The following is a 25,987-nucleotide window of genomic DNA, read 5'->3' as shown; positions in this document are numbered from 1 at the left end:
TTTTCTCAAAAATTAGTCGTTTTTGGAAAAATTTTAGAGAGACAAAAAAGTTTTAAGATACTTTCATCTATCTATGTAAAATATTTCTAATGTATTTACCATCTGCATAAAATAATTTTAGCAAAAATGTAAAGGGGGTGGTTACTTTTAGTAGTTTAGAAGGGTAGGTTGAAGGTACAAATAGGGTCAAAACGTACCCTATTATGAGTTAAACATATTAACCAAATTTCACTTTCCTAGCGTTTATGGTTTTTGAGAAAAAAAAATTAAACCAAAATTTTCCGCCATTTTTGGAGGGGTATAGCTCCTTAGGGGAGGCAATGGTTCATATATTAAAGTACCCTTAAAATTACCTAAAGAATCACCCCCTGAAGTTTGGGCACGTCATTTAGATAGATAGATTCTGTATATTCGGTTTACAGCGTCTTCTGCCTTCCGATTGTCAACCTCTAGCGTTTGCGGTGTTCTCAGTCCCTTGGCGCCAGGTTCCCTTCGAATATCGTTTTTCAAATCCTCGATGCCCAAGTAGAGATCCCCTGGATTTTCTCTCCGTTGAACTTCAATGCATCGTTTTTTTGGGTTTCTTTCATTACCCATTCATTGAACGTGGCCATACCACTGTAATTGTCCTCTTTTTATCTTCCATGTGTCGATATTGGACCATTTTGGTCTTGCACTCTGTTCTCTTGAATTCTATTTCTACTGGCTTTAACCGGTCTTGTAATTGTTTTGTTATCTACACAGTGCCATAGGGATGAAAATATTGAGTTTTGCTCTGTTTATGATCAAGCCGCATCAGTTAATTTCTCTGCCATATACACAAGATCCTTTTCGTCCCGAAACACTACTAGGCTATACAGCGTTGCCGGTTCGACTAGTTCTATACCCATCCCTCTACATTTCTTCCTTCATTCATCACTCGCGATTTACACGTATATATTAAACTCTCTGATATTTGGTTGTTTAGCTTTACTGAAGACTTTACCGATACAGGAATAAGTGGTATGTTTAATTTTTCATTGTTGTTGTTTTTTAAGAATCGCTGGTTTGTTCAGGAACTCAAAGAATATATTGCATTTTCCCTTCTTTGCATCTTTTGTATCTTTTCGTCTATTTTTTTCTGGTATAAGGACTTTATGCTGTCTTATTTTGATTCCTTAATCTTTACTTTATAATCAATTTTTTTGGTATTTCTTACAATTTTTTCTTACCTTAAAAAATTGCTGAGTAATATTATTCTTTCAAAAAAAAAATGATTTATTTGTTTGATTAATACATCCAGCTTTCAATTATTTATTAATTTTTTCTTTGAAAGAATAAATGTACAGTTATTAAAAGCTTTACCTAAAAATTTACAAGAGCCTACAATTTCAATTAAATTTATATCTTTTTTTAAATCTTACCTTATAAATATCACAAATTACATAAATAATTATTATTATTAGAAAGAAATGTTTAAAAAAAAACACCCACAAATGCATATTATTATAAGAGGTTAAGGACTTTAGGCCAACAAGAAAAAACTATGAACTACAAAATAATAATTTATTAAAAAAATAAAATCAATGTGTTTGCTACTTAATTAAAACCCGATCAAGTTGACAACATATTTAATAAAAATTACATTACCTTCGTCTTCGTGAATTCACCTGTCCTGGTAACCCAAAATATCCCCTAGGAATCACCATGCGAGCGTTTCCTTGCGCTGGTCGTGACCCTCCATGAGCTAGCAAAGTCGTTAAATGAGCCGCGTATCCTTCCGTTAAAATTGTTGCTTGCGAATGCTGCTTCTTGGACGCTTTACCAACTATAAAGATCTGCTTTGGTTTGAGACCGATTGAAGTATAAACGACGATATCTTTGCTGCTACCATACGCGCTTTGTATGATCACGTTATGGAACTAAATTTTGTTTTAAAATGATAAGAAAAATTTAAAATTTTTAAGCTAAGTTAATTACTTGTATTAAGTTGTTTAAATAAGCCGTTTTATGACCAAGAGGATCCGTTGATAAACCATCCGCGAATGACACTAAACCATGTGGAAAATTATGTTGAGATAACCAAGAAACAACACGATGATGTTGCATATCAGGCCGACCTGTCGTGTATATTATTAAATAACCAAGTTCTTGCCAGTGTCTAAAATATACAAACCATTAAAAGTTGCAATTTGGATTAATTATTGTTGTTTTACCTCACAACATCAACAGCACCCGCTCTAACCTTGGGATCTCTCCCTGTTACAGACATACTAGCTGTGAAAGATCCGTCAATACTAAAAACTACACATTCCGTTTTAGGTGGAACAACAGCCATAAAGAAATCTACAGAAGTATGGTCACCTCTCACAACCATCTAATAAGAATATTATGTGTTTAAATAATTGATTTTATATAGATTTATTTTTAATACCTTAATAGGATAAAGCCCATATCCTAAAGACACATCATCAGGAAAAGAGTATGATATCCTCCCAGTCTTATCGGTAACTTCAGTCGCAACATAGGACCATTCGCCGTTAGGAACTTCCCGCATTACATGTATATCAACTTTCTCTCCCGTTAAAGTTATCATATCAAGAGGACCGTACATAAAACGAGCAATTATCGTTTGAGGAAGACCTTCTTTCACAATTACATCGTTCGCTCGATGATTTGCGGCTACGTTCTATTTTTTTATATACACACTTATTATAGGTACTTCCCATTAAAGTTAAAAGAATTACCTTTAATTTTACGGATGTTCTCTTCCTTATCCATTTCTCCCTCGGTTGACCTGGTCTAAAACTAGTCTCTCTATCTTCAATTCCTGATATAGGAAGACCTTCAGACGAACCGACTTGCCGTAAAATAAATGCGATTACATCGCTACTTTCCCAAAAGCTCGCGTGGAGTAGATGAGGTAACGCGTGTGTTGGGAAATTTGATAAACCTTCCGGACAATAAAGGGCGTAATCCATGCGTTTGTTACCCCACCATTTTTGTTGCACTATAAACAAAATGCACAAATCAATGTAATAATGATTTTTGTTCATTGATTTTCTACCACACAGTATAGACAGAGGAATATTCATTTTAAGTACGTACAGCTTGACAAATCTATCTTGACCGGTCAATGCGCAGAAGAAGGAGTGCGACACAGTAAATCTTCTTGAGAAATAAATTCATAAAGATAAGCTAAAAAAAAAACGCTTCGCGTTGACGTTTTGTTGTAAAGTTATTTTCAAAAATTTATTCCTATTATAGGGATGGAGAAATTTCATTTGGGGGATTTATTTAGAATAAAATAAATAAATCAAATGCGCCGTTTGCTACGGCGCATTTGACCTTCACCGGCCAAGATAGATTTACATTCGTTAATAGACAATAAAGGTAAAAACTCACATGCGTTAACAGCTTGTAGAGGTAATTCATCATTAATTCCAGATACAGTACTTTGCAAAGAGACTTCCGACAATCGTCTCGGTTGCATGTCGGTAAAAACTTGCGGGTTCGACTGTAAAACCTCAACTAAAAGCACATAGAGACCGCGTCAACCTAAATAAAGGGAGTTAGGCAAAGTGTTCTAATAAATTTTAGTATATACAAGAGACCACAATACCACTTGGGAATACACATAACGAACAACGTCAATACTAGAATTAAAGTATACCTAAATAAGTACCTAGATGATACGGTTGTCCGTCTCCAAGCGGATATTTGGCGTATCTTGGCACGTTAACCGGTGATAACATTGAAAATCTCGCAGATAGAAGCGGTTCAATACGCGAGGCGACAGGATCGATCGGATGAAACATATTGTAGATTTGATTGCAAGCTGGACGGGAGATGTTACTATTTTTGTCTTCGGCAGAAGAAATTTTTCGATAGGCTAGTACCAAAGCGAGCGGGCTTCCAAACATGAAGAAATCGCTTACTTCGAATTCGAATTTAATGTGGTGTTCGCTTGTCGATGAGGATCTTCTTCTCGGCGATGGCGCAACTAGATGGCCAGTGTCGTTTATTTGGATATTATCTAAACCCCTTGTGTCATTATCTAATATACTATTTTCACTTCCGTGTCGCGATTGGTATTTGATCGTTCTGCAAAGAGCGTCGTAAGCTAGTATAGAACCCATAGAATCCGAAACGATGCATATTTGACCTGTGAACCCTTTTCCTTCTTCTGATTTTAAAAATTCTTTTAAAATAAATCAATCTTTTAAACTTCCACTATTAATAATTTTATTATCAAGTACTACCTTGGTAAACATAATTTGCTGATGTTATAACTTTAGTGATGTTATCTTGATAATCAGGTGTGGAGGTAGCCAGTAAAGGTATGGCTCCAATTGGAATGGAATCATGTGTTATTTGCGGTGTATCAGTACAAGATGGAGATACATCAAAGCTATAAGGGCTTAAACTAAAACCAAAATAATAATTAAAAGTATTTCTTGTTAAAGTGTCTTCATTTTTATAATACCTAGATAAAATGCCAAGACCTTCAGTACAAATCGAAGGACACGCGACTAATTTAATAGCCATATGACCTATTAAAGATGGGTAATGTTGTCTCATTACTGATTCAAAAGCACCCCTAAACGTGGTGACATCAGACTTTTTTGAGGTCATATCAGTGTTCATATCTAAAGAAAAAAAGTTTAACGTTCATAACGCCAGATTGAAATTTAACTTAATTACCTAAAATGCTACCTGAATGGAATACAAGTAATAAAACTGTAGTTGAACATGGGACATGGGCGGGAGAAGCTCCAGGCGATTCGGGGCAACCAATATCTAAAGAATTCACTTTTCCTCTTTGCAACATTTTTCTAGAACCCCGTTCACTTGCAACGCGTTGTAAAAAAGCGGCGGAAAAAATACTATCATCTATAAATAATGTTGTTTTAAATGAAAACAAAATAAAAAAACTGCTTACCGTTTTGATCAGCAACGTAAGTTGGAGATGCAGTATCATCATCTTCATTTAACAGCTCCAAAGAACTCCATTTAGCGAGCGATGAAGATTCCCCCATATCGCCTACGCAGTCAAAAAATTCATCTTCCGAATTAGAATCTGAATCCCTTCCCAAACTTTCAATTCTCCAATTAGGTGCTGGAATATCGAAACTTTTCACTGAGGTTGATGTTGGAGAATGTAAATTAATAGGTTGTTGCCATTTTTCATCTCTGTAGATAAATATTTAACAAATAGATTAACTTAGTAAAATTTTATATTATCGTCTACTAAATGGTTAGCTTTTATAATAACTTTTATTATTAATATATTTATTTTATTAATATCACCACACTTTTTTTATTATACACAGTACCACTAAGAATTTATGGATTAAATAAAATCTCTAATCCAGATATTGTCACAAATCATTGGAAACGCAAGCTGCTTAACAGTAACCTTTCCTGGATACTTTGGTCACTAAGAATATAGAACTAGAAACGTTCGGGTTTAGCCGTCTTGAGAGATGCATGACTAAACCCGAATGTTTCTACTTCTAGATCTAGTGTTAGTTCTAGTTTCTGGAACCAAGATTATGGCAAACCTAATTATGAATGAAAGCATACGCAACGAAAACATCGATATCGGATTGGTCGATAAGCCGATTGAAATCGACCTAAAAACCGATTTGATGGGTTAAAAAACATATCGAATAGAGACCACACAATAAGGGTTTAAAGTTAGGTTTAGGGAAAGAGAGAATATCTTACTTGTTATTTTGTTCTTCATTTTCTTTTTCAGATGTTGATTTCCGTTGTGGTTTTGACTTGGATAAGATTGGACTATCCTCTTTCTTTTCAATACTTTCTAACGTTTGCGCAAGGGTTTTCTTTCCGTCCTTGGAATAGGATCCATTACTCCGCTGACTGTCCTCATCTACCACAATTCCTGTATAAGTTCATTAATATTTTACCTCAATCTCCGTACCTGTTTCATCATCGGGCTGTCCCATTTTCCTCTTTAGAGCCAATTGAGTTTGCTTTTCGATTTCTCGTATATCTTCCATGGTTAATCCATGCCATTCGTCCTGCCATGCCCAAGCTTGTCTGTGAGCTCTTAACATCGTCTTCCTTAAAGCTACATTAAATTATTTTTTATATTAAATATTAGTACAGAGAAAATACAAACATACCAACATCATGAATAAATTTTTCAATTTTTGTTTGCATCCCCCAATAACGAAATTCAACTTTGCATAATTTATACGCGCACATCATAGCTTTTCCATCTGGTAAAGGTTGAGGTTTACCTTGAATCTAGATTAAGGCAAAAATTATATTGAAAATTATAATTAGGATGTTATAAAGAATTTACTTCACTCCAGTATTCATCAAGCCAGTTATCCAGTAAAGGACCTCGACCTGCTTTTTCAGAGTGATAAATCTTTGGATCTTCCTCTTTAATATAATCTGCTCCATATAAAACATCTTTAACTACATCAATAAGATCTAAAAAAAATAAATTTGATCAAGTTTATAAATATTAAATTTATTTAATTAAATACTAACCAACCACTCTATTTCTTAAATCACTTCCAGTTAGTTTAAAAACATTATCTTGATGGCCATTGTCCCCAAAATACAACGTTTCAATTTCTAGATAAAATTTTTCGACAAAAGGACAAGTGTATCGAGTCTTGGTGTACGGATAAGCGTTCCAAGCTTCTTCTTCCACCATAAGAGCAGTCTTTGGTAATATTCCTTTAAGCCATCCTTAAAATTTTTTTAATAATTTAAGAATAACAATCAAATAAATAAATTCACCAGGAAGATGACTTCCTACATGATAAATCTTTTTGGTGTATTGTCCTTTTCCACCTGGTCCGTCAGTGTACGGTTCATTTAATAAAATTTCTACTCCACTGCCCGCCCCTTTGCTTTCCTCACGACTTTTTTTCTAAAATAATCAAAAACTCAATCAATCTCTTGGTTATTACTCAGTTAAACAATGTTTACCGCTATCATATACAATTGAGCTATTCGATACTCTTCGACGGTAAGGGGAAGCGGAATCCGATACTCTTTGATGAGCATAGTTTGATTTTATATTATCCGCAGCTATCAGAATGCATTATCCCAACAAATTCACTATGTTTATCTGCAAACAAAAACGAAAAGACATCACAACAAAATGAGTCAATCTTATCAATTTTATGGATAGTTATCTAACGTGAATCCGCGTTAGAGCTTAAGTTCGTACTGATAGATAAACTTTGATATTTTGAATATTGAATTGATTTATTACAATAGAAACAAAGTGGGTGACATCAAAGAAAGTAATAATAGATTGAAAACAACATTATAATACGTTGTGGTGATTCTTGATACTCAAGTTCTACGATGCATACCTTTTAGAAATAATCTGGAATCTCATGCATATTTAATCCTATTTCCGTAATAGCGACCCGGACGCGTTCTTCTACAAGCTGCACGCGACAGCTTAATTATTTAAATTACTACACTGAAGCTAAGTAGCCATTATCGCAAGAACCTCGTTATGACGTAAACAGACTTTCAAATTTACCGCGCAATATTATTCAAACAATAGTAATATTTTATTTCAAGAAACGTTTTCTGCAATTTATTTACCATAAAATTAAGTTATTGACAATAAGGTATAAAGTTAAACCCGAGAACTTAAAGATATGACCGACATAAAGTTGCGGATACGAGCTGTAAAATGTTCAGCACTCGGCAGTATTTATAGTTTAATTACTTTTTTTTGACGTGACGACTTTCTAGACATATTTTGTAAACATATATATACTATTTAACTTTTTAAAATAGATGCCAACATTAAAAGGAAAAAAATTAAGTCTTAAAGAGAATTTATAAACCTTGAAACCATTCAAGATCATTGAAACATTAAAAGACAAGTTGATAAAAAGAAAACAATAAAAAGTGTTTATTTAAGTAATTGATGCATGGAAATGGGGTTTTAATCGAAACCATTAACCAGAATGAAAATAGATTACGATAAACGGAACATTTCTCCGAAAGCACCTAATGAACAATTTTTATTGTTTTCCTTTTTTTCAGGATTACAGAGAAGCCATAAATTTTTAACGTTTTATTGATTTTGTATTTTTTATGCATCAACCTAGAATATAAAAAGTGAAGTGATTTTCACATTCCTTTTACCCATTTTTATATGACACTGATATATTAATAAAAATTTTAAAAAACCCACGATTAAATTATTAAAAAGCAAGTAGACATTCAAAATAAATATTTGTTATAACTTATAATACATTTTGCACTTAAGGAAATCGTTTGAAATATAATTTTTTTAAATCTCCCTTTACATCATTGAATCGCGAAAATAGTTCATTTATAGCCCCCAAAGTCACAGGTTACGCGATTATCAACCCACAACTCCACGGTATCAAGTAAATTCTCGCTAGATTGTAGTACACGCAAGTACTTGACTCACGTCATTGAAGACAGTTCTGTAAACCGACAACATTCGCATCACCCTCTAAATAAACAGCAGCTTCCTTCGAAAAATTATACTAGCCACATAGTGACCTGCCGAGGCGCTACATTATTTTTTAGCACGTTTAAGATTGACATGGTATTGTATGCAACGCCTCGGCCGCCAGCGACATCGGCTTAATCGAATGCAATCGAATACATTGTACTATATATATACATTTAGCTGATGTCAGGTGTAGTATATAGTACTTACCCCATTATCCCAAAACAATTCGAAATACCCGTCACTTCGGTAATTCACGATTAGTACTTCTATTTCCTTTTCACAACTTTATATCACACCTAAACCATCGAATCCTGTTTCTCCTTTCGTTTAAGAATCTATCCCACTACTCTACCCCATTTTCACAATATCAAAGAAGTCTGACTGCCTAACGTTAATGTTAGAATTTATTTAAAAAAAGAAAACAAGAATATTGTAGACCACTTTAATTATACATACATATGTACAATAAGCTTCAAAATAATATTTGTATTTTGTATAAGCAGTTTCATTTATAAATTATTTATATTAGTTGTCACGAAAAATCTTCCTGATCCAATTATACCGAACTGCTTCTGGAACGCGAAATTATGGATTCGATATGTACATTCTATACCTTTACAACTTCAAATTAGAAACAAACAATTTCAAAATGGAAACTAACAATTTTAAGATTTTGGAAAAAGAAGGAAAACTATTAAAGAATATACTCCAAGTTGATGGTTATACTCTGAGGGAGATCCAGAATGTTAACTAGGAAAAGAAGTAGTACAAAGATTGCGAAAATAAATTGGTGGTGTTCCACAAAGATTCTGTTGTCGAATTGCCGGAATTTATTCCAACACATCAAACCATTATTAATAATAATTATTATAAAGCGTTATTTGATATAGGTAGAATGATCACTGATCAATGTTGGAGCACATGGTATGTTCAGTTTTGACAATATGATACTAGGATGATATTATTAATAGGTAACATAATACGTTTAAACGAGTGTTCTTAGCTACATACATAGATATAATTAAAAGCTAAATAAATAACTACTAATTAATGCCCGAATTGTTGCAAAATTACAGTGCTTCGTATAAAAAACACTAGGAAATACTTCGTATTTTCTACTATATATATATTATATTTCATAGATTCAATAAAATAAAAATTATTTATTTAAAGAATAAATTACTAGATTGATTTAGAAGTGATATATACGAACCTTTATTGGTTTCGCTTTTTGCTAGTTATTTATGACGACAATACACAAAAAAATTAATTACGTATATTTTCCAATATTTTATGTTTCAATTTTTGGTAAGAAACGACAAAACACGACGAATAAAAGCCATCGAACGTCAATATCAACACTATCATAAGTTAACCTTTTTGTTTTTTTTACGTGGGCACTTAATTTGAATTTTAAAGCAATTCCCGACCTTCGCGTTTCCGTTTTCGTCGGCGAAAACCTTACAGGACACGCTTCACCCGAAGAATATTTAATTTCATCCCTCAACCAACTTATTCCTCTTTTAATCAACCCCCCGCGATATTTTTTTTTCCTATTAAGTAAATTTCAAGCAACTAACATCAAAAAAGTTTTAATTTACTGACCTAAAACAACAATAAGAGAAATTGGGATTCAACACGTTGGCGATGTGTTGAATCACAGGTGTTTAACATCAAAACAACGACAATACTCACTTCTTAAAAACCGAAGAGGAAATTATCAAAGAAAACCAACTTTGTTGGGATATCTTTTTTCGTTCAAGAAAAATCACATATTGTCATTGAAATTGAGATATTGATAAATCTCACGTGGATAACGTGTTTAATTTGGAGCGCGCGGAACCACTCCTTATCTAAAAGCTCGCGCTCGATTCAAAAGCTCTAAGGAAACGTGCGATCGCGTTGATCGTAACCGTCTGAACGGAGCGAAGCGCGGGCGGCCGTCCGAGGTTCAAGGTGCCGCCGGAAAAGCACGAGGGGCGCCGCGCGGACGAGTTCTATTGATCGCGGCGCCAAGAGGAAAGCCTCCCTACGATGATCAGGTGGGGCAATTTTTATTTGATGCTCATCTTCAGGAAGAAGATGACAATGAAAAAGAAACTAACTAAAAAAAAGGTTAAAACAAAACGACTGAAATTTGCAACTAAATAAATAACTCTACATTCATATTTTTAGAACAATTTTATTATAGTGTTAACAATAAATTTCTTTTAGCTTGTCTTAATTATAAGTCACAATAAGAGAAGTTAAATGTTTCCTAAGACAGATTTAAGTTTATGAACATCATTATTGTTATTGTATATGAAGACCAGAAAACCTTTTATTTCACCGCTTTAGAAAAGCAACTACTTTGTAGTAAAGCTATGACACGCCTTTGATCTTTCAAGCATGAACAAGATTGGATTGTCACAATGAATGCAAAGTTGTCAGTCATTTGGGATTTAAGCCAATAATGAAAATCGAAACTACAATACCTGTTACGTTTAATATAATATTTACTTTACATTTTGATTCTTTAACATTTTATTTTTCGTTTTATTGTTCGTCTTAATCTCCTTTAATATATTCCAAAACGATGTTATATCATTTTCAAAGTTTGAAGGTTACTCAAACTCGTTACATACACCATTAAAATTTCCAGTAAAAGAGCAAAGTTCAACTATGAGTACACCAAGTGATAAACAGCATCCGATATCAATGTGGACAGCCACACCACTCTCGCGCTTGAACAAAGAGACTTTTTACCGCTGTGAGCACTTTGTAACGTTATACTACTACGTTTTTAATGCGTTGTTTTAAAAGTTTAATTACATTAAAAATATACAACAACCTAAAGCTGAATAATAACTAAAACTAGAACTAACATTAGCATTATCACTAGAACTAGAAACATTCAAGATGGCTAAACCGGAATGATTTTAGATCTAGTTCTAGGTCTTCTAGTGGTAGCTCTGGTTTTAGTCTCTTCTTCATTCATTTTGAAGAGCAGCAATTCGCCACCATTTTTGTAAATTTTATTTCGAATTTTATCGACTATTTTCCATAGGTTTTCTATAGGATTTAAGTCTGGTGACTGTGACGGCCAAGTCATCAAATTTATTTTATTTTGTTCAAACCATTCTTTTACGACTTTAGATGTGCGTTTCGGATCGTTGTCCTGTTGAAATTTATAAGAGATAGCCAGATTTTCGTCGGCATAAGGTTCCATAACATTTCTTAATATATCACGGTACACCTACACCAAAACCAGAGAATCATCCCCAAACCATCACAGAACCACCTCCATGCTTTAATGTTCGCTGCATGTACTTAGAAGTCAGCCTTTTTCCTATTGGACACCTCACATATTGCACTCAATCACTTTTAAATAAGTTAAACTATGATTCATCACTAAACAATACCTTTTTCCATTCGTTGTATGTCCACTCTTGATGGGTGCGTGCAAATAGTAGTCTTGCTGCTTTTTTTTTTATTTGTAAAAGCGGTTTTTTCGCTGGTCTTCGGGTAAATAGTTTATTTGCAATTGATCTATTACGTATTGTACGTGTTGATACCTCCAAATTGTGTGTTTCTTGTAACTCCTCAGCCTTAATTTTGGCTGAAGAATAAAATTGATATTTTTTAGCTGTTCTTACAAGTATTCTATCAAGGCATCTATTGGTTTTTCTGGGACGTCCAAACTTTTTCTGCAAGTCTACAAGTTCCGTCTGACGATATTGTTTAATAATTCGATATACTACACATTTGTGTAAAGAGAATTTGCGAGCGATATCACATTGTTTAACATGGTTTTTAAAATCATTAATAACCATTTCTTTCACAGTTTTACAAACAGCTACCACGAGGCATGTTTAAGACTGGTCTTATCGAATGTATCTTATCAAAAACTAGTTTTTATTTGCCATATGTTTCTATTTCTTAGAAAGGTTGTTTTACTTTTTTCCAACACAAGTTTTATAATTTTATTTTATTTCTAATAAAATAAGGATAGCTTTGTGAAATCTTCACTACATAAATTCTATATAATATACACTACCATAGTAATGTAAACCCTAAAAAAAAGCATTAATTTAAAATTTAATTTACAAAAATTAAAAGTTCTTAAAACGGCTAAACGATCACTATCCTATATCAATGCTGACAGCCAAAGGACTCTCTTACCTGAACAAAGACTTAAGTTTTTAATGTGGTATTCTAAAAGCGACTGAAATGCAAATATAATGGTAATTTATCTTTAACACACTGGTATATGTATAAGTTTTTTTGCCATTTGGCATTGTAAACAATTATAAGTAGCGACGACGTCGGCCGCTCTCATGCTAATAGTTTATTCCATGGTCTATTTCAATTCGGTTTACTTAAAAAGCGGCAGCTGGTTAGTGTTAAAACGCAATGAAAATTGCGCGAGTTTGACATTTAACACTGACTAACCGCATAGGATGTCGGCGTCGAGCTTTAAGATAACTTACTTTTAACAATTGGCTGGCATATTTATTAATAAAAATAAACTTTATGATGAAAGATTTATAAAATGTTTAAAAATAATCTTCTAAATAAACCCGAAAATTAATTAATTTCGATAAGGGAAAGATTATCAAGTGATGTTTTGTGAATAGATAAAAGTTTTGTAAATGTATAATCGATACTATCGTTTAACGTACCACGAACAAACGCCCTGTTAATCAAAATAGTTTGCTTAATGAAAGTTTGAACTAGTTTCAACTGATATGCAGTTTATTTTAGATAAACTAAATTGTTATTAGGATTCGAATGTTCGGATAACATCTGATTTAAAAGTTTTTATTCCACTTTAGTTTTTAACTGAATCAACTCGTTTCTAAGAACATGTTTTACATCCATTTATTTATAACCTTCGACGGTTTACCGCTAAATATGAACTTAAAAGAAAACCGTCAATATTTATTTACACTATGGTTTAATATTGCCATTTACACACTGATATTATTACATCGAGTAATATTAATAATCGATGAAATTTCGCAAAATAACTATTTTATTTGCGGTTATGAGGTCATATTTTAAAAGCGGATGTAAATTTGAATAAATGATAAAACGTTACCAGAATGCTTGCCGTGATAAGATTTTTTATTTTAAATCAAAGAACCGTCCAGCATTTCCACGAATCAACGTGTTAATTAGATAAGTTGTTTAATAATTCCTTGTAATACAGATAGGAAATGAATGAAATAAATGCTATCGTATACATTCCTGAGATTTGTAAAACCAGTTTGGATCGTTAATTACAACATAATATTATATCAACAAAGATAAATTAATTAAGTTAAAAAATTGATGAATATCTATCATGTGAATTTCTCGACGTAATTTATGTGTACCTATAACGTTTAAAGTATAGTTAAAATTCCTGTTTGATTACAAATTCTTATCGAATATTTTTGTCAGTTATGATACGTGTTATGATTTCATCATATTAGAATGCACTCTATTTGTAGATAACTCTTTTCTGGAAATTTTTCAACTGTCCAACCCTTGATAAATGTCGATAAAAACTACAAAAGTAACGTTACGCTTCGACGGTTTTTAGCGCATGTCAATCTTTTGATGACTATGTGAAATATAAAATAATACAAAAAAGAATCCGTCCGATAACATCCCAATGTGACACATATGTACCAATAGCCAGCAATTCATACACCGTTTAATTGAACTCTCCCTGCGCTGGTGATGATGTTCAAATATCGATTTCGATTTTATGATTTTTTTTTGATGGGCAAGTAATAAATTTTGTAAAGTGCAATTTATAAAAGATTACATATGTTACAAAGCGTTCATTAATTAAATTTGTTATTTTCTTTATATGTTGTTGTATATTTTTATTGAACTAAAAGTAGAATTAACAGTAGACCTAGAACTAGAAGCATGCCGTCTTAACAGACGCACGGCTAAACCCGAAACTTTCAAGTTGTTGTATATTTTGAACACTGCGAACTTGTTTCTGAAGATGGTTATAGTGATTGTGTTAGTGTAGTTTGTTAGTTCAATATAATATACTAAGTAGTAATAATTGTGTAAATAATATCTATTTCGCGCTTTAGTGAAAACGCTTCAGTAATAATGACCATGAAAAATTCGTCCATATCTCAGCTTATGATTCAAATGGATTAGTGCAGGTGTATAATTTTGCTATTGTTAGTCTGCTCTCGACGTAAATTGGTCTGTTACGGAATCGTTGAAGATGTACCTTTGACGCAGAAACGTGACGTTATTACAGCCGTCACGAAACGAACGAAAAGGCTTCGTGCTATTTTCGTGTTTCCACACATATACTTTACAATTATGTTGAGCGGCAGTTTTCATTGTGATCGTGTTCTCTCGAAGTATTAAATGGGATTAATATCCTACACTAATCACATTAATCGTACCTTTGTGCCGCAAAATTCCACCATTCCATTCTTGTTTATTTTATTTTCATATCGTTTCTCATAATTTATGATTAATTTTTAATTTTGAAATAGTAGTTGATGTTAAGGCATTAATATTAAATCAATTTGATTTCATAAAGATACGCTTTCCAGTTTCAACAAATTTTAACGGAAATCTCTAAATAGCATCTGCGTATAACCCAGTAAAAGCTCGGTAAATGTCAAAGGTGAACTGCGCGGGGACCGTGCTCCCGGATTGCTCGATGCTACTCCCTGCCAACCGGCAGGATCCTCCTGTCTCTATTCGACTCTGTAGTTTCGTTGGCCAGGGAAACCTGACGGACAGTTAGAGTCGATAGTTTTCACGGACTTTTAAAAATTCAAATTTATGTAAATTGCCCCGAATTTTATTTCATTTAATTTTCTTTTGACATTTAAAAGGTTTCTCGAAAACAAACTCATTTTCTTTTCCACAATCAAATAACTTGATCGAAAAAGTTATCGGAATCAAATTTAAGGTACTTACAATTAATAGGAAAAATAGATTTTTGGAAAAACGAATGTTTTTAATTAAAAATATGGTATCGTAAAAAAGAGGACAAAATGGGTTTACGCATTTCAAGCTTAATGACTACAAAAAACGTAACGCGTTGAAAAAAATGAAACGCAAACACAGCGTTTGTATATTAAAATAAAAGGCACAAACTGAAAATTTTTAATTAAAAAATTGGTAAAACTTATTTTGCTGAATAAGCGATCGATTTAATAATATAAAAAAAAATTAATAACTTAACATAGATTTTTTTGATAGCATACAAAATTTAATATTGACATATAAATATCTGCTGTTCTAAAAAAGTTGTTCTTTTTTTTGTTTGTTCTATCTAAATAAATTATAAAGTAGTGGATTACCACTACTTTACAATTATCATTATCATAGCTATTATCATTAGATAATGTTAATGTCAAATTGTCATTTTTGGATACCTATGGTGATACCTATGTATCCTATGGCTACTTCTTGGTATTGCTCATAAAACTCTCCCTTCAAGCTTAAATAAGTCGATAACAGACAAAGTTTTCGTCAGGGACTTCCACAGCGTCCTTTACAAGTACTTTCTACCGGTCTACACAAAATGTGTTGAATCCTTAACATGTGAGTCTGTGTGTTCTTGTAAATGGCAACAAAACTTTGGCGAGGTGTTTCGTTAGCTTATATGTAGGTGAGATTTTTGGGAAACCACAGATTCTTGGTATCGTCCTAACTATTTAATCCACGAAAGGCGATGCATATAAGCAGTGTGCATTATTTAATACGTAAATTGTTTAAATTTTTTATTAAGGTTTGAGAATATCCCCCCCCCCCCTTATAGAGGTTGTAACTTGACGATTCTAATCAAAAATTCTACTCTAATAAAACGCAATTAATCGCCAACATTATTTAAAGTAGTCACCATAAAGGCTGTATGTCTTTGTTAATATATTCAGAAGAAAATATTGTCAAACATTACATATGATTGCGGAAAAAGAAGCTTGAAACGACGCGACATTCAAAACACACCAAATATTGTTATGACTAAAAACGCTATACTGGGTAATTCAAATTCGACCCCTACGAAATAAAAAAAAAACATTGGCGTACATAAGAAAAAATAAACCTGATGATAGTTTCACGAAAACGAAACGTCGGAGAAAATTTCTAGTTGTGTCATGACATTTTTCATAAAAAGTTGCCTTACGAATGTTTTTTCAGATTCACGAAAAAATCACAATAAAGAAGTTATAGGCAAAAAACGAAAAAGTCTTTTTTTTTTTGTTTTTGGTCATATTTTAAAATGCAACTTTGCCCCCATTTAACCATTTCTGTATCTCTTATGGTTTCTGACATCCCAATGGTGGGGGTGGACTTTGAATTATCCTGTATTACTATGTGCCTTAACAGTTTAAAACAATTTTTTGAATACTATAAAAAGATTGTTTCATTTAAATGCATTCAACATTTTTAATGTCATTCGGGATATAATTACATAATTAAACGCGTAACTAGCTTTAATGTTACGATTAAAATACAGAGTGATCCAGTAGATATGCGAAGGACTTTTCAAGATCACTTTTGATAAAAAACTGCTGTCCTTTATCATTCCTTATCGATGTAATTTTATTATTATAATTTTGAAGACTTAATAAGAAGATAAAGCGAAGTTATCGAAATATTTAGATGTGTTTGAATTATGAAATCTCATTGATGAAGAAACTTTCTAATTCTAGGTCTAGTGTTAGTATTATACAATTAAGATCTCAAAATTAAAGCAAAAACGGTCAATTACCATTTATACCTACTTACAATTTCTACTTATTGTCATCTCTAGAGGCGTCTCAGATCCTCTATTAGGTGAATTACAAAATAACCACGTCTTTTAATTGAAATATCCACTGATAGATGGTGTCTAAATAGAGTGTAGATCACTCCAAATTTATTAATTGGTTTAGTTGAATGCGTTTTACAAGTTCTTTTTTGTATCTTCAAAGATTAAGGACGCAAAATATAATTAAAAATCATAAGAAATTAATCATATGAAAAACTAAACCAAATATCTTGGTAATTTTAAGAATTTTTATGAATTAAATTTAAATAAACACCGATTTAAAAATGCCACATTTCCTAAAATTTGTACATAAATTATTTATGATAAACGATAAAACATGAAATAACTTCCTTGTTCTAAACTTAATCAAAACGTAACGGTTACACCGATATATTTATACCTTTACAGAAATTTACCAAGGCCACCAAGTAAATGGATTTTAAACTAATTCCCTTAGTAAAAATAGAAATGTAAATCTTATAAAGTGTCATTGAAAACTGAGAACGTTTAATTCAAAAAAAAACAAACAATTGAAAAGTTTCAAAATCAAATGGCCTTATTTACTCAAAACATAACCTAATAAAACACTACATCAAAAATTAACCTACCTTTAATTTAAAACCATAGTCACAGTAAATCATTATTGGTAAACAATTATTATTTTAAAAAAATCAACTATCAACGAACGTATCGAGACAACAACTAATCACAAATAAATCGCAAGAACACTAGATAAATCGAAAACAGTATGTCCAACTGTTATATGGTGACTTTCCTATTAAAAAACACAGAAATCGTAGTGTTTTTTTCGCGTCATTGTTGGCGATCAATAACCACATCGGTTTTGGGTGTATTTGTTTATTTCAACGTTTTAAATGTCGATAACTGATTTTGTGTGATATTTTTTAAATGTTTTTGTACGAGTGTCGGCCACGATGCACGTTAAAAGACGGTTCTACGCCCAAATTCTTCTATTACCTGTCGTTTGCATCGGTAAGTAGTAACCTAAAAATGAATAAAGTGAAAAAAATGGCTATAAAAAAAACAACAACGAAGGTCGTTATTCTAACTGCTAATTATCATTTCCTTTTATATGAAATGTAGCTATTGACACAAAATATGTGGATATTTATCAGAATATTACCATTGAATGTCCTCTAAATCAAAGCAATGGGATTATGTGGGAAAGGGATACTAGAGATATTTCCGAGAAGCCCCCTTTCATAACGCTTGAGGATGGCTCGTTGTTTTTGGAGAATGTTACTAAAAATGATTCTGGTGAATATAGATGTTCAGAAGAAAATTCAGCTGTGAAATATAATATTCAAGTTGTTGTTAAAAGTAAGAGTAGAAAATGATGATGAAAAAAGATATAGGTACATGTCATTTAAAATTAGATAGCAACATTTATATTATTATGTTCTAAGCTTGTTAAAGTATTTTTTTTTAATATTTTTCTTATTTATTGATACTGTGTTTAAGATTAAGATCCTCAAGTTGATGCAGGGTAACCTCAGAGGACACCTCGAAATCCTCAAGGTGCCATGTCTAAATCACCTGATTGAAATTAAAACAGACCTTATACCAACAGAATACAATTTCAACCAGCCCTATAAGGTCATATTTAGAAGCATGGATGATTGGCCGAAGGGTGGGCCTCAACTAAAAAGAGGAGCCCTAGCCTGGTACACCGATGCTTCAAAGACAGTTAGATCCGGAGTAGGTATGGGCATCAGTGGACCAAATAGCCACATTAAACTGCCCCTCAGCTTGGACATAACAATTTTCCAAGCAGAAGTTCTTGTTATAAACTTTTGCACCGCCTTGAACCTACAGAAGGGACAGAAAGGTGCATCCATAAACATTTTCACAGACAGTCGGGCCGCCTTAAAGGCAATTCAGGCCTACATGTGTGACTCTGCACTGATCAGATAGTGTACCCACAACCTGAGAGAACTCGCTAGGGGCAATGATGTTACCCTATGGTGGGTTCCAGGTCACAGCAACATTATGAACAATGAGAAGGCGGACAAGCTGGCCAGAGAGGCAGCAAACACGCTCTTCATTGGACCCCAACCTGGTTGTGGACTACAAAAAAGCCACCTAAAACAAATAATCAACAGTTGGGAGGTCTCAAAGGTAGGCTTACGCTGGAAAGAACTTCCAGGTCACAGACAAGCCAAGAGTATGATAACTCCGTCGCAAAACAAAACCAAAGAGGTTTTATGCCTCAGCAAAGGGGATCTAAGAACGCTCTCAGGTTACCTGACAGGCCATGCGCCCCTAAAATACCACCTCTTCTACATTGGACAAGCTGAGGATCAGACTTGTCAACTTTGCAACGACGAGTCAGAAACAGCTGAACATATATTATGCAATTGCGTCGCCAGAGGCCGTCTAAGACACAAAACTGTCGGTAAAACTCTGTTGACACCTACCGACATAAAGTTTCAAGACCTCAGGGCAATACTAAGGTTCATCAAGGACCTACATTTGCCCTAAACTTTTGGAGGGCTAAAGTTACAATAGTTCTTATAGGTCGCGGTAACGAGAGGAGCCGCTCCCCTCAGCCTGGCAGCAATAATAATAATAATAAAGATTAAGATCGGAATGGGTGGAGTTTAGTGAGGTGTTGAGTCAAAATTTTTGGTCAAAACATTGATGTTCTTTGCGAATGAGTATAAGCAAAACATGGAATACAATTATTGTATGTGTAAGAAAGTTAAAATTAAAATTGTTACCATTACTTAATTAGATGTTGAGATGCAAGGTGAAGTGAATCATAATTATTTTATTTATATTTTCATGAAAATTTTCACAAAATCTCGAGGTATAACAGAAAATGATTGAATTTTTCTGTAAGAGAAATAAAGAAAAAAAAAAGTAGTTATGAAAACGTCACATTCTCAAAAATACTTTTAATAAGCTTAGCTTCCTAGATTTTACAATCGAAACTGAGAAAGACAGTATCAATTTTGTAGATCTAAAAATGTGTAAAGACTTGGATAATTATAATGAAATTAATTTATAACCTTTGCTATCTAACTTCTGAATAACCTGTATAATATAGGTTAATTTATATTATAATAACATAACACTCTTTTTTTAACTTTATTAGCACCACCACCTGCTTTGCCGTTTTATGTACATCCAAGTACAATTCTAGCTTATTTAATATGGCAATTAAATGGTACCGGCGGCTATCCGATAACTTTTTTCACCGCTGAATATAGATTAATGAACGAATCGAATTGGACGTCTATCGCACCCACTCATTTAAGTCCTAATTTAGTAAGTTTCATTTTAATTTAAGTTTTTTTTTCTTATTAAAAAAATTATTTCTTAGCGGAGATTAGAGGTTTACAAGCTTGAGCCTAACACAACATATGCCTTCCGCATGTGGGCAGGAAACAAGTTGGGTCCTGGTGTTAAAAGTGAAGTTATAAATACCACTTTACATATATATACTGAGAAACGTAAGTTTTAATCATTGACAATTTTGAAAATTACTAAAAAAGTAATTCATTTAAATTTATGTATTTTGTAAAATATTCATTGGTGATTTGACAGATATCCTTTGATTTCCTAGCACTATTTCCTACTTATGTCTATTAATTTTGACCTAATCACTATTAGTTTCAATGAATGCTGAATTAGTAGTATCCTTATCACATTAGCTATTTTTTAGTTACTTTAACTAGTTTTGTGTCCTAAATACCCCAAAAAAGTAACTAAAATTTTTAGAACTTGCCGCTCGTTTACTAGCTGGGGCGCAGACTTTCGACACCCGGATATGGATAATAGCGGTGGCGATCGTGATGGGCACGTTAACCGTTCTCGGTCTTGGAACGTGCCTACTTTTGTACCAAGAGTGCCGCACAGGTGGTAAGTGGATTGAGGTTCGTGTACTCTTGCCATTATTCCTAATTTGCTCTAGTTACTTTTTTCTTTAAACTTTCCCCTATGTACCAAAATTACGTAACGTTGTTTTCACCATAACCAACTATCGTTAATCATTTTTCACTACAATAATTATTTTTACACTTTTGCTTGACAACCCTCTTTCTCCGTTCAGTAAAGGTAGGCTGCTTTTCTAATCGCTAACGTGTTGTAGATTTTGATAATTGATGTCGATATGTTTTCGTTGTTTTTTGTGTGTCGATTTGTGCTTACATGTCTAAAGGGATTGAAAAAAAACTTACCTTTAAATGAAGATGTTGGAAGATAATGTGTTGAGTATTTCTTGGGATTTGTAGATTTTTTTATAGACATTTACGAGATGACACAAACACTGATAAATTTTGAAAACAAACTGAAGTATTAATTATTTTTACTTGTCATTTAGAAAATACAAGATCACTCAGATAACTGTTGTGGTTAATGCATCAAGAAACAGCTTACCCCTTTCAAAACAATTTCATTCCCTGTTGTATTATCTATTTTCTATATTATAGAAGTATTTTAGATATGAATTCATAAATATTATTTCGGAAGTAGGAGCTTAGAAATGGTGATGTGCTCAAGTATATCTCTTATATGTAGATCGTTCTTTAAGTTCGAACGCGTTGTGTTTTGAAAATTGTTTAATTAAGTTGAATGTTTTGATTGAGACCATTTTTTATTGTTTTCCAGTACTTTAAGGCTAAAATCAAGCATATTATGTTGCTAATATTAACACTTTAGTTGAAGGGTTAGGATGAACATTTAGAAATAGCTGGAGAACATCAAAAATTCCTAGATTCTATGGAAAGCCTTAGGATGTGTACAAGAATTGACGTCTTGGCGCTCTATCTGCCGCTCGCGAGCATTTTTAGTCAGTGCGCAGCGTGAATTATAATGAATTATTTCATGCGAACGCCGCGTGTTGCTGCCGCGCACGTGTCGCTTTATATTTGGACACAGCTTTAGAAATTCTCTGAAATGTAAAAAATTTCTGACTCATAAAATTCTAATTAACCTTGCAAACTTTTATATATTCCTTGAAATTATTAAAAATTTGGCATGCGTCTAGAAATCTTTAACTATATAATACTCCTATAAACTTATAATCATTCTCATAATGCCAAGAATACTTATACATAATCGTAGTGTATATCTTAGGTTGACCTCCAAAATATTTAAAACACGCGCAGTTATCTGATAATAACGTACATTTCTGAGCGACAAACTCAAGAAATGATTCAACATTAATGAATGAAAACTGATTCCATTACGCGTACTTGACCAATTGTGTGCTAGGTTATTTAGAAGCGTCAGATGAATCGGAAGAAATGGAACACTTTTATGTAATATCCTAAACCAGCAACCTCAAATTTCAATTTAAAACACAAACTATGTCACGGCTTTAAAGATTTTTATTAAATACAAAACTAAATCATTTACCCTATAGTCGCTATAAAACCCTCTTAAATTGATTTAATTGGTCTCATTGTAAATTTCAACTTAATATTAAAAATAATATTTGCATGGGTACTAATATGTATAAATTTCGCATGTAATTGATTTATTTGATATAAAGGAATAGCCTTGAAATGTAAAATTAGAAACTTGAAATTGAATATTATCTGCATAATTTGCAGTAGAAGACGAGCAGGAAGTAATAGAATTAGTACCGAATATAATATTAAACCCCGGATTTGAGGGCAACATGCAAGCGGATCAAATGCCCGCAGACGAAAATTGCAACAATGAAACGCCAGTGCGCCTTAACAACAACACCGTTGTTCAGCCTAGAATTTCTTAGAAGTAGCCTAACAATTTAGTTTCCGGACGAGGAAACGCACCAACGACTACAAGTATAATAGGTAGATTGCAATAGAAGAAACTAAGAAAGAAACAACTAATTTTAAAGGTAGCTTAAAGAATCAATTTTTTTAACACCACGGTTACTAAAAACTAAAAAAGTAAATGTAGCGTAAACATCTAACAAACGGTAAATAAAATTAAAAATTCGCGCATTTTCAAAGATTAAAAAAAACTGTGCATTTTGATAACGTGGCCTTTTACATAACGCTAATTTGTTATATTACTACATACGTTACGTAAAGCGAGTAAGTTGGACGTTAAGGGGTTAAAAAAGATCGTTTGATTAAAAAAAAGGTCTCCCAGGCCTTTTTTAATTAAGTATTATATACGGTACGTACGTGCGCAGTTCAATTTCATAGAGTTGTGTAAATTGTGATAATTTCTAGTCATACTTTTAGATCTTTAAAAAAACGGTTGTCATATCAGGTATTATACAAAGTGTGGGAAGTGATGGGTATGATGGTTGTAGGTATTTTGCGATATTACAAGGTACAATGTAATTTTTGGCTTCCCGTTTATAACGTAAAAGCACAAGAATTTTTTATTTGACTTATTTAAATGTGTATAGACACTTTCAAGTATTATAATCATTCAAGTACATAAAACTTGTTTAAATATAAACACAAAAACTCAAAAAATTTAATGCAGTACTAAAACCGTTCTATACACTTAAAAAAATAAGTTAAATAAATGGACGGTATTTTTGTAGACATGAAAAATATAACGAATCTCACACGTTCTTTATGTAGTTGACACAAAGAAAAAAAAATTCGATTGTTAAACGCAATAGTAAACTAAAATAGTGACATGAAGTAGAATGTTTTCGTGAACTCGAAAATGAGAAAGAAAAGAAAAACGACGAGTTCACGATACAAACTAGTTACTGATTATGGTTGTAATTTTTGAATCGTGCCTCTTTAAAATGTAGCGAACGAGGAGAACAACAATTAGCTTGACGTAACACAAAAACGTAAAATGCAGATTACAAGAAAAAAAATATCGAAGCAGAAATAATAATATACATATAGCTCAAAGAAGTTGCTTGTTTGATGCAATAATTTTTGTACGAGTATGGTTTTAAAGTGTATGTTAAAATAAATTGTCAGTGCCTAAATAGTTTTATACATGATATTTTAAAATACTCTAGCTTTCGAGCACGTTAAGGATAATTGTAAAAATAATAATGAGATAAAAAAAAACGAGATTTATCGATAAATTGTGGTATAAACAAAAAGTAATCAAATCATCTGACTGTATTAACCCATTTGTATCATAAGTTCTGATATCTGTGGTCTTTTTTCTGGCCATTATCATCGCGCGATTATTTACACAATTATTACTACTTTTATTATAATTAATATATTATATATACATATTCAAAATATACAACAACTTGGGACTGAATCACATCTAAAACTAGAGTTAACACTAGCGCTAGAACTAAAAGTAGACCTAGAACTGGAAACATTCTTGTTTAGCTGCCTTGAAAGACGTGCTGCTGAAACCCGAATACTTCTAGTTCTAGTTTTAGTTCAATAAAAATATACAACAACATAGCAGTAAATAATTACTATAGTCTGTTTTTAAACCAGGAGGAGCATTTTAAATTTCTCACCAAATTGACCTTGCACGTGATTGGTTGAATGCGAGGAAGGTTCACACACAGGCAATTTTGAATTTGACAGTTTCATTTTATTTTATTTTATTTACTTTTGTAAAATTATATTTTAAAATAAATACACTCATAACTTCAATGTTAATTTGTATGTTTAGTGTTAACGATAACAAACGAAAAGAAATACACTAATAAGCAATAAAATAAAAAAATAATTATTAATTTAAGTTTACCGCTAAAATATCTAGTGATATTTTCTGGTGATATTTCCTAGTGTAAATCTAACTTTCGGATTCACTTCTCCTGGTTTAAAAACAGACTATAATAAGAGCACTGTCATTAAAACTAGCACTAAACCTAGAACTAGAAACACTCGGGTTTAGGAATTTTGAAAGACGCATGGCTAAACCATTTATGCTATAATTATAATTCATACACATGTATAGTATAATAAAAAAAATTTGGTGACATGGGCCATTTCTTCTTTTATATGTCATCTGTTTTGAATGATGCAAATGGGTTAACGTAAATTTCACATTTTTCTGGTTGATTTATTTTTAATTCATTAACATTTATGGTCAACAAGCTGTGCAATTTTCTGATATTAATCGCGCAATAACTTTTTCAACATTTAACACCACTTTATAATCATTATTCCTTCTATTTAAATACTCAAGCGATTCAGGTAAAAGAAAACAAAAATAAGTTATAAACCAAAGAGAAAGTTTTTTACTTTCCCCTTTAAATCTTAATAAAAAGTACTATTATACAGAGGCTATATTTGTCTATTTATATCTCGAAATTGCAATACACCCAAGTTTGCGTAAAAGATGTATGTTTCAGTACAAATATTAAAGCAACACTAAAAAAATATTATCGAGAAAAATATAAAGATCATATCGTAATAACCTCAACTTTAATAAAAATAAACTCTTTACGCAAACTTGTGTTTACTCTTTACGACTAGTATATGCACCAAAGTATTTTATATATCTTTGTTCAGAAAAAGAAATCCAATATATGTTATTTTGTAGTGTCCTGTAATTTATATCGTACGGTATTTTCCGTATTACTGTGTGTTTTCGTCGAAACGATATGCTTCCAATCATTTCGCTTTGCTTCGGCTTTAGTAATGTGCGCGAGTATATACGTATATTTTAAACATATATCGGGAATTATACATCTTATCACGTTTTTTTATTCGTTACCGTGTTCTTTTTGTGATTTACTGTGGTTGTATTTATCAAGATTGCATTTTATTTTTCATTGTTTTCCATTTTGTTATTGTAATTTTTGAAAATAAAAACAATTTTTAGTT

At 32.3% G+C, this 25,987-nt stretch overlaps 2 protein-coding genes across 13 annotated transcripts in view; one reads left to right on the top strand and one right to left on the bottom strand.

The window, feature by feature from the left end:
• The window catches only part of LOC111415573 (retinal degeneration B), a 24,768-nt gene extending 3,187 nt beyond the window's left edge, over nt 1-21,581 (bottom strand). For 2 of the 9 annotated variants that reach the window (XM_023047309.2, XM_023047314.2), the window contains exons 1-19: nt 17,858-18,009; nt 6,955-7,096; nt 6,763-6,895; nt 6,508-6,711; nt 6,314-6,447; nt 6,132-6,255; nt 5,927-6,076; nt 5,710-5,875; nt 4,922-5,172; nt 4,684-4,872; nt 4,466-4,628; nt 4,242-4,405; nt 3,653-4,180; nt 3,385-3,510; nt 2,727-2,989; nt 2,414-2,668; nt 2,196-2,356; nt 1,960-2,140; nt 1,630-1,901 (exon numbers count right to left, since the gene is read on the bottom strand). In XM_023047309.2, coding sequence (XP_022903077.2) covers nt 1,630-1,901; nt 1,960-2,140; nt 2,196-2,356; nt 2,414-2,668; nt 2,727-2,989; nt 3,385-3,510; nt 3,653-4,180; nt 4,242-4,405; nt 4,466-4,628; nt 4,684-4,872; nt 4,922-5,172; nt 5,710-5,875; nt 5,927-6,076; nt 6,132-6,255; nt 6,314-6,447; nt 6,508-6,711; nt 6,763-6,895; nt 6,955-7,032 — 3,542 coding nt within the window. In that variant the 5' untranslated portion in view covers nt 7,033-7,096; nt 17,858-18,009. Of the gene's footprint in view, nt 1-1,629; nt 1,902-1,959; nt 2,141-2,195; nt 2,357-2,413; nt 2,669-2,726; nt 2,990-3,384; nt 3,511-3,652; nt 4,181-4,241; nt 4,406-4,465; nt 4,629-4,683; nt 4,873-4,921; nt 5,173-5,709; nt 5,876-5,926; nt 6,077-6,131; nt 6,256-6,313; nt 6,448-6,507; nt 6,712-6,762; nt 6,896-6,954; nt 7,097-10,174; nt 10,394-17,857; nt 18,010-21,451 lie in introns of those variants that run through there. The other 7 variants (XM_023047312.2, XM_023047315.2, XM_023047311.2 and 4 more) reach the window with 6 other exon arrangements.
• LOC111415574 (contactin-6) lies at nt 18,066-25,987 on the top strand. Of its 4 annotated transcripts, none has more exons than XM_023047319.2 (6): nt 18,066-18,242; nt 18,354-18,590; nt 20,368-20,540; nt 20,596-20,725; nt 21,015-21,134; nt 22,829-25,987. In XM_023047319.2, the coding sequence occupies exons 1-6, from the start codon at nt 18,185-18,187 to the stop codon at nt 22,990-22,992; spliced, it is 882 nt and encodes a 293-aa protein (XP_022903087.2). In that variant the 5' UTR covers nt 18,066-18,184; the 3' UTR covers nt 22,993-25,987. The 4 variants fall into 4 exon arrangements, with proteins under 4 accessions (XP_022903087.2, XP_022903086.2, XP_022903088.2 ...); XM_023047318.2 differs by having other exon boundaries at nt 20,994-21,134; XM_023047320.2 differs by having other exon boundaries at nt 20,994-21,148.

The sequence above is a fragment of the Onthophagus taurus genome, chromosome 1 (genome assembly GCF_036711975.1).
Source record: "Onthophagus taurus isolate NC chromosome 1, IU_Otau_3.0, whole genome shotgun sequence".
NCBI lineage: Eukaryota > Metazoa > Arthropoda > Insecta > Coleoptera > Scarabaeidae > Onthophagus > Onthophagus taurus.
The sequence above is the reverse complement of the archived record's forward strand: the minus strand, read 5'-3'. Positions and strand labels throughout refer to the sequence as shown.

Coding starts and splice junctions, on each gene's coding strand:
- LOC111415574 (XM_023047318.2), top strand. CDS start 18,185: ATGCACGTTAAAAGACGGTTCTACGCCCAAATTCTTCTATTACCTGTC. Junction 18,591..20,367: donor TATTCAAGTTGTTGTTAAAA/GTAAGAGTAGAA, acceptor TAACTTTATTAG/CACCACCACCTGCTTTGCCG. Junction 21,135..22,828: donor CCAAGAGTGCCGCACAGGTG/GTAAGTGGATTG, acceptor CATAATTTGCAG/TAGAAGACGAGCAGGAAGTA.